The sequence below is a fragment of the Babylonia areolata genome, chromosome 7, assembly GCF_041734735.1.
Source record: "Babylonia areolata isolate BAREFJ2019XMU chromosome 7, ASM4173473v1, whole genome shotgun sequence".
Taxonomy (NCBI): Eukaryota; Metazoa; Mollusca; class Gastropoda; order Neogastropoda; family Buccinidae; genus Babylonia; species Babylonia areolata.
In genome coordinates, this window is record NC_134882.1 from 19,708,428 (window position 1) to 19,717,485 (window position 9,058).

Consider the following 9,058-nt stretch of genomic DNA (forward strand, 5'->3'; position numbering starts at 1 on the left):
CAGTGGCTGTGTAATGGTGTACACGCATGTACACATATGTATGTTCCAGATGCTGGGAGAACGCCTGTTCTCTCTGATCCAGCCAGCCTACCCCAAGCTGGCGGTTCAGATCACAGGCCTGCTGATGGAGAGGGACAGCAGTCAGCTGCTTCAGATGCTGCAGTGGCCGCAGCTACTGAGTCACGGCGTGGGGGAGGCGGTGGCCACACTGCAGGCGCACCTGCTTAAAGGGCCCCTCAACGCCGATCTGCTCGATCTCTTTCCTCCGCCAGTGCAGAAGCAGGTTGGTTGGTATACTGTGAAATTCACGCCACCGAGAGAAAAAACAACACACAACAGCAACGAAATATGGTCCGAGATTCTTTTTGCTTTGTGTAAGTGTGTGTGTTTTGTTTTGTGTGTTTCAGTATGTGCACACTTGTTTATGTATGCGATGTCGTACTTGAATGCACGCATTATATATGTATGTACAACTTTAATTATGGCCTAAACTAAGAGCCCCCTGTCCGGGAGGTGTAAACATCAGTCTGTATTGTTATTATTATGTCTGGTTCACTTATAAGCGACAAACATATTCAAAAAGCATGTGCACATTCGCTTGTGCGAAAAAGCAACGGTAGTCGGGTCGGAATAGCGCTTTGGGGAATTAAGCTCCGATTTCCATAGCCAGAGAGAAGACCGGGGACACTTGTACTTTTATATATTCTGAAAACTGATTTGTGCTCTACCTGTCTTGTGGGCACTCTTTGGGGTTTTAAAAGTGATTGTAAAATCTATCAAATTTGTAGGTTCATGATGATGATGGTGGTATATGAACAGTGCTGAACCTCGTATCAAACAACTTCATTAATAACAAAAAGACTTCAGCCACTCCTGTCACAGGCATGCACAGGTCGCCAGTACAAGCACAGCAACTAACTTAGAGGCGTAAGGTCCAGGTCACTGTGTGTGTGTGTGTGTGTGTGTGTGTGTGTGTGTGTGTGTGTGTGTGTGTGTGTGTCCGTCAACAAAAGTATCCACTTTGAAGGGTCTTTTCTTCTTTGTCTTCTTCTTCGTCTTCTTCATGATTACTTTGTTGGTTTGAAGTAGGTGTCACACATGAGTCTTGAAGGTCGTACATCTTTCTGTCTTGACATTGTAATGGGTCAGAAGGCCTTCTGCAATAAAACATTCCTGAGTTCTCTCTCTCTCTCTCTCTCTCTCTTCCCCCCCCCTTTCTCTCCCTCTCCCCTCCGCCCTCTCTCCCCCTCTCCCCACCCTCTGTCTCTCTCTCCCTCTCCCTCTCCCCACCCTCTCTCTCTCTCTGTCTTTCCCCCCAGAACTTTGGGGCCTTGATACTTCAGCATGCCATATTGAAAAAGTACACTTATTTGGTTTAAAAAAGTTTCTGGGGATTGAAATGCGAACGCCCAATGATCTTGTATATGGCGAAACTAATAGATATCCAATTTATATAAATTCTACGATACGTTGTATTCGGTACTGGTTGAAGTTAACGAGAATGGATAATCATAGACTGCCACGTAAAGCCTATAGGATGTTACATGATTTAGATGAAAAAGGTAAAAGAAATTGGGCGTCAAATATTCGATGTAAATTATACCAATATGGTTTTGGATATGTATGGATGAATCAAGGTGTCCAGGAAATTAAACAGTTTCTCATTGAATTTAAAGAACGATTGATTGTTTGCAGGTGGCAGGAATGGAACTCACATAAGGAAGACAGCGACCGGTTTGAAATGTACAGAACATTTTGTACTAATCATGAAGTGAAAACGTACTTGCAAATTAGCTTAGACAAACATTTAAAATTCATAATGGCAAGATTTAGATTTTCAGAAATTGCTCAACATTATTATCGGTACAGAAAGCATACTATGGATGAGTTGAATTGCCCCCTGTGTAGAAGTGGTGTTGAAGATGAGTTACACTTTATTTTATGTTGTCCTGCTTTAAGTAAATTAAGAGAACAGTATATTCCACGAAAGTATTTTAAGTTTCCAAATCAGTTTCGGCTAAGTCTTTTGATGGCATCTAATAAAGAAAGCATTGTAAAGAATTTGTCCATTTACATATATAAAGCATTTAAGTTAAGATCAATAATGATATCATAATTCCTTTGATGATTGTTTCGCCTTGTGCACTTGCATGTTTAATAATGTTGTATACTGCACCCCTTCATGAGGGGCAATGGCCTATATGAATAAATCATCCGAATCCGAATCCGTATCCGAATCCAAATCTGTCTTTCCCCCCAGATGCTGGGTGACCTGCTGTACGTGCACGTGGAGAGGCTGAGGCCCGACGTGGCGCCCAAGGTGACAGGCATGCTCCTGGGCCTGGACAACACGGAGCTGCTCCACCTGCTGAACGACCCCCGGGTGCTGGCGGGCAGGGTGCAGGAGGCTGTGGATCTGCTGGAACTGCGGCAGGTCGGTGTGCAGGGATGACACCACATCACATCACATCACATGACGCTGTACCACATGCCATGACACCACATGGTATTGCGTGACAGTGACATTGCATTGCATGTTATGGCATACCACTCGACATGACATTGCACCCACGCGACATCACATCACATGACACTGATCACATGACATGACACCACGTGATATTGCGTGACGTGACATTGCATTGCATCACATGTTATGACATCCTACCACTCGACATGACATTGCACCACTCGACATGACATTGCACCACGCGACATCACATCACATCACATGGCGCTGTATGACATTACATGACATCCAGTGGAATGGTGGCCTAGTGGGTATCACGTCCGTGTTGGAAGCGAGAGAATCTGAGCGCACTGGTTCGAATCCCATAGTCACCGGTATTTTCTCCCCCCCCCCTCCCACTCGACCTTGAGTGGTGGTCTGGACGCTAGTCATTCAGATGAGACAATAAACCGAGGTCCCGTGTGCAGCATGTACTTGGTGCACGTAAAAAACCCATGGCAGCTAAAGGATTGTCCCTGGCAAAAATCTGTAGAAAAATCCACTTCGATAAGAAAACAAATAAAAATGCAGGCTGGAAATACAAAAAAAAAGGGTGGCGCTCTCAGTGTAGCGACACGCTCTCCCTGGGGAGAGCAGCCCGAATTTCACACAGAGAAATCTGTTGTGACAAAAAAAGAGTAATACAATAATAATACAATTGCGTGACTTGATACTGCACCATGTGATATGACATATCACATGACATTGCAACACACGACATGACATCATACAAAATGGCATTGCAACACACGACATGACATCATACAAAATGGCATTGCAACACACGACATGACATCATACAAAATTGCATTGATCACACGACATGACATCATACAAAATAGCATTGATCACACGACATGACATCATGCAAAATAGCATAGATGACACAACATGACATCATACAAAATAGCATTGATCACACGACATGACATCATACAAAATAGCATTGATCACACGACATGACATCATACAAAATAACATTGATCACACAAAATGACATCATACAAAACAGCATTGATCACACGACATGACATCATACAAAATAGCATTGATCACACAACATGACATCATACAAAATAGCATTGAACACACGACATGACATCATACAAAATAGCATTGATCACACGACATGATATCATACAAAATAGCATTGATCACACAACATGACATCATACAAAATGGCATTGATCACACAACATGACATCATACAAAATAGCATTGATCACACGACATGACATCATACAAAATAGCATTGATCACAAGTCATGACATCATACAAAATAGCATTGATCACAAGTCATGACATCATACAAAATAGCATTGATCACAAGTCATGACATATCACAGGACATGACATGACATGGCATGACATCACTGCACATCATATCACAGTGGCCGCTCTCCATTCATGACACAACTCTTTTTTTTTTCTTTTTTTTTTTTTTTTTTAGCTATCTCCAGCCACTTCAAAAAGAAACAAAGCAACAGATATCGACACTCTCCTCACACAGTTTTCTAATCGTATGATAGTGGCCGCTCAGTTCAGGACACTACACTTTTTAACTATCTGTATCCAGACAAACAAAAAGCAAACACAAAAGCAACACCCAAACCAACCAACATTAACACGATTCCTTACACACCTCTACATCTCAAACAGCACAGTAAATATGGTGTCAACACGTTAACTGTTTTCACTGAGACCGTTTTTTTGTTTTTTTTCTCTTTTCACTGAGACCGGGTTTTTTTCTCTCTTTTCACTGAGACCGTTTTTTTTTTTCTCAAGCAACACTTCAGCTGTCTCAGAACGTAATTTTGTTTATATCTCAGAACGCAAGTGAAGAAGCTGCAGCAGACCCACACACTCACGGCATTAACAGTCCCACCTGTACTACTGAGAAAGAGAGAGACGTTGACATCGCCCCTGAAGACACACCAATAACTCTCTCTGGCAGCGAACCAAACTCCAGTATGGCCATACACACTGCCAGTCTTGGGGACGGGGATCATAATGAAGATTAGAAACACCGCAGCGATGCAACACGACACTGGTAACAGCTGCTGTCTTGATCACTTTCCGTGACAGTCGATAATTTTTGTTGGTTTGTTTAAAAAGGTTTGAAGTGGACTGTTTTGTTTCTTTCTGAAGCAGATGGGGGTTATTATTCGTGGATCTGTCCACAGGCTTTAGCGATTCAGGCAAGTTACCTTTGATTAGTAGGGACCCGCGGGTACTGTTTAACGTTAAGTTATCTTTTTTTTTTTTTTTTTGCTGCCCCATCATCTGCGCCGTTTCAGTGGCATTACTCCCACGCCGCTCATTTAGATTCCCCCATACACGGCCACACCCGGGTTCGTCCGTCGCAGTTCCAGCGTCGGCAGTCCACAGGGAACCATCGATGTTAGGTCGCCTGGAGGCCACACACCAGAGGAGACCCTGCACTGCTGCTGAGTCACTTCGGTGGTGTTCAGTGGTGCCTGTTCTGTTTTAACGTACTTAGGACACCACCTACTAAGCCCCCTACTAACGACAATAATGGCTTAGTCGCGGAGCCAGACTGAGTGAGCGTCTCTCCCTTAAGTTATCTTCGTATTAAAGACACGCCTGTTGGCTCAGGCAGCTGACCCATTATCCAAAATGAAAACTCCCGGTGATTCCCTTCTGCACTTACTCTCAATTTCCCTTCTCAACACACCATAGTTCAGAGCACTGTCGAGAGAGTTCGCATAACACGTGCTATCCGCATGGCACGCCTGTTTTCCCTCAACAAAAACATGCTTCGTGGGCAGTCACCCTTGGCAGGTAGTAAGGGTAAACTGCCTTCAGGTTTGTTGACCCGGGGGAGGCTTTTGTATTCCTGAATACCGGATATGAATACTCCTTGAAACTGAAACTGAAGATCGAAGACTGCGCCTGATTAGCATTTAACCCAGACAGAAAGAAAGAGGAGATGACAGATCTTAATATGCGCATGTATAAAGACTCAGACAAAAACCTAAGAGAAGAATACACGAAATGTCTAGAGGATCACGTACAAATATCCAAGCAGTTTCTATGCAACGTTTTGATTAGATATGACAACAGTGCTTTTCGATGTGAACAATATTAATCAATCACACACTGATCTCCACCCTATTGACACTCTTTCCTGACTATCCCCTGTTTCTAAACACTCTTGGAGATCAACGGATTCAGCCAACTACAGATGTTTGGATAAAAACAAAAAACAACAAAAAACAAAAAGCAAAAAACCCAAAAATAAACCGTAAAGGTTTTTGATTGATTGATCGATATGGATACTTATATAGCGCCTATCCTCGGTCGGAGACCAAGCTCTAAGCGCTTTACAAACACGGGGTCATTTACACAACAGGCTGCCTACCTGGGTAGAGCCGACTGACGGCCGCCTTTGGGCGCTCATCATTTGTTTCCTGTGTCATACACACTCAGACAAACATGTTACATTTTACGTGTATGACCGTTTTATTTATTTACCCCGCCATGTAGGTAGCCGTACTCCGTTTTCAGGGGTGTGCATGCTGGGTATGTTCTTGTTTCCATAACCCACCGAATGCTGACGTGGATTACAGGATCTTTAACGTGCGTATTTGATCTTTTGTGTGCGTATACACACGAAGGGGGTTCAGGCACTGGCAGATCTGCACATATGTTGACTGGGAGATCGGAAAAATCTCCATCCTTTACCCACCAGGCGCCACCGAGATTTGAACCCGGGACCCTCGGAGTGAAAGTCCAATGCTTTAACCATTCAGCGAGGAAGCTTTGTTCTAGTGACTCAAGCGCATATCAATTCGAATTGTGTGTGTGAGTCTCTGTGTGTGTGTGTGTGTGTGTGTGTGTGTGTGTGAACGATAAAGACATAGAGATGGTAGGGAGAAGGAAAAGCGCAAATTTTCTTGGAGCTATCTATTTTCTACCAAGTGAAGCGTCTTACTTTACGAGGTGACGTTGAAAATGCTAAAAAAAATTAAGCAATCAGTAGTGACATCTGCGCGTGCGCGCGCACACACGCATACACAAATACAGACAGACAGCCACAACACACACACACACACGACATTAAGATTTTTTTTTTTTTTTACAATAAGAAAATGAATTGTAAATAATTTCTTCTTTTTTTTTATTTCAGTGATCAAGCAATAAATGAGCAAAAGGATGTTGCTCTTTTTATTTATTTTATTTATTCATTTGTTTGTTTATAAACTCACGAATATGTTTTCTGTATTAGTGACCAAACAAACAAAGAGCAAAAAGACGGGTTTTTTGGTTTTTGGTTTTTTTAAATTTATCTGTTCACGGTTTTTATTCTACATTAGTGATGAAGCAAGTTACAAGGGGGAAAAACCTAAAAAAAAAAAAAAATTCCGTTTTTTTATGTGCATTAGTGACGAAACGGGCAATGAGCAAAAGGACTTTTATTTATTTATTCATATGTCTCTGTAATACTGACCAACAAGGTAACGTGTCCGCCTAGGAAGCGAGAGAATCTGAGCGCACTGGTTCGAATCACGGCTCAGCCGCCGATATTTTCTCCCCTTCCACTAGACCTTGAGTGGTGGTCTGGACGCTAGTCATTCGGATGAGACGATAAACCGAGCTCCCCTATGCAGCATGCACTTAGCGCACGTAAAAGAACCCACGGCAACAAAAAAGGTTGTTCCTGGCAAAATTCTGTAGAAAAATCCACTTCGATAGAAAAAGCAAATAAAATTGCACGCAGGAAAAAATACGGAAAAATGGGTGGCGCTGTAGTGTAGCGACGCGCTCCCCCTGGGGAGAGCAGCCCGAATTTCACACAGAGAAATCTCTTGTGATCAAAAGAAGACAAATACAAAAAAGCAGTAAGCAAAAAGATGTTTCTATATCTGCTTACGTATTTATTTGCGATTTTTGTCTGCGATTCCGACCAAACAAGCAATGAAAAAAATCTATTTATATGTATCTGTATTACTGACCAACAAGCAGTAAGCACAAAGAACTTTTTATCTACGTATTTATTCGCGACTTTTGTCAATATTTCTGACCAAACAAGCAATGAAAAAAATACTTCTTTAAAAAAAAAATATTTTGTTTTGTTTATTTCTGATGATCAAATCAAAGACAGTCGTAGTCGCTGCCATCAACCCACCACCCGTCACGTTAGAAAGATCAGGGTGTCGGGAAGCGGGTGGCCGGGTCAGGCACGAGGGCAGGAGGACTGTTGCAGTTGTGGGCGTTGCAGCAGAAGCGGCAGGAGGAGGAGGTTCCAGACAGGTAGCCTGACTCCACCCGAGCACAGTCCGGCTTGGTGGCCATACTGTCGCACCTGTCTTGGTCGGCACTACACCTGCCGTGCAGAACATGCGGGCACGCGGGTAGAGATAGACAATAACGATGGTGATCATGATGACGATGATGATGATGCTGATTATGATGGTGATACTACTACTACTACTACTCCTGTTGCTACCACTGCTACTGATAGTGGTTCATTTACACAGCACTTTCAGACCTCTCGAAGAGCTTTACAGTAACACGTCGCAAAGACACAAATCACACAAGAACACATAAGCGTGCGCGCTCACACACACACACACACAATTATTCGCTCACACGTGCGCACGCACACACACACACACACACACACACACATGTACTCACTCACTCACTCACACGCATGTACACACACAAACACACAAACACACACATGGAAGAGACAGAAGGATCCGAAAAGAATAATCATGCGGAACAAAGTGCTTTAACTATGAAGAGGCTGCTGGAGAAGTAATATTTCAAGATTTGTTTCACAGAGTCTGAGCAAAGGACGGTGACACTGCGTCAGGGAGAATCCCAGTAATGTGCAGCAAAGGAACTAAAAGTTCACCTTTCGTGTTTCTCTTTGCTGAATTTATCAACACAAAAGACTCTACCATCAGAAGATGAGCGGAGCGACCTTGATGGGACTCCCTTGTGAGATATGGGAAATCCGTACAAGAAAAAACAAGAGACAAATATTTGTTATAAAAAAACATGAGGGAGAAAGAAAGGAGGCAAAGGAGGTATCCATCATAACAAAAGGATTTACAGTGCACTCACAAGAAAAATGATTATTGACAGTGCACGGTGGTCGAGTTAAATATCGCATGTCTTTCTCCTTTTCACAGAGCCCTACCGTGGACTCATGTTTAAAAAAAAAAATTTAAAATTATTTTTTTTATTCATCTTAAACTTACATTTGCTGATGTATCATGTCATTGGCTTTCACGATCATGTTTATCTTTGGATACACTCGCTGATATATATTTCCAGCGTAACTCATATTTCTGTGTGTGATGTTCTATGTTGAGTCAGTAATAAATATCATAATAAAGCTTATGTCATGTTTGCCATTTTCATGATGAATGATTGTGTGCTTTAAAGCTCCGTTTAGGACTGGAATTACCTGACAATGCTGCACCCTATGCTTCCTTTCATAAAATGATACCAAACTTATGTATGACATTATATTATTAGCTGCTAAATGAACATAATGTGACTGTTAAATTGAA

General features: G+C 42.5%; 1 protein-coding gene across 5 annotated transcripts in view; it reads left to right on the forward strand.

The window, feature by feature from the left end:
• Nucleotides 1-8,715, forward strand: part of LOC143283779 (uncharacterized) — a 26,708-nt gene extending 17,993 nt beyond the window's left edge. For 4 of the 5 annotated variants that reach the window (XM_076590139.1, XM_076590142.1, XM_076590141.1 and 1 more), the window contains 3 exons: nucleotides 50-283; nucleotides 2,261-2,434; nucleotides 4,340-8,715. In XM_076590139.1, the coding sequence (XP_076446254.1) occupies nucleotides 50-283; nucleotides 2,261-2,434; nucleotides 4,340-4,531 (600 nt within the window). In that variant the 3' untranslated portion in view covers nucleotides 4,532-8,715. The remainder of the gene's footprint in view (nucleotides 1-49; nucleotides 284-2,260; nucleotides 2,435-4,339) is intronic. The other variant, XM_076590140.1, reaches the window with a different exon arrangement.
• The last annotated feature ends 343 nt before the right edge of the window (nucleotides 8,716-9,058 follow it).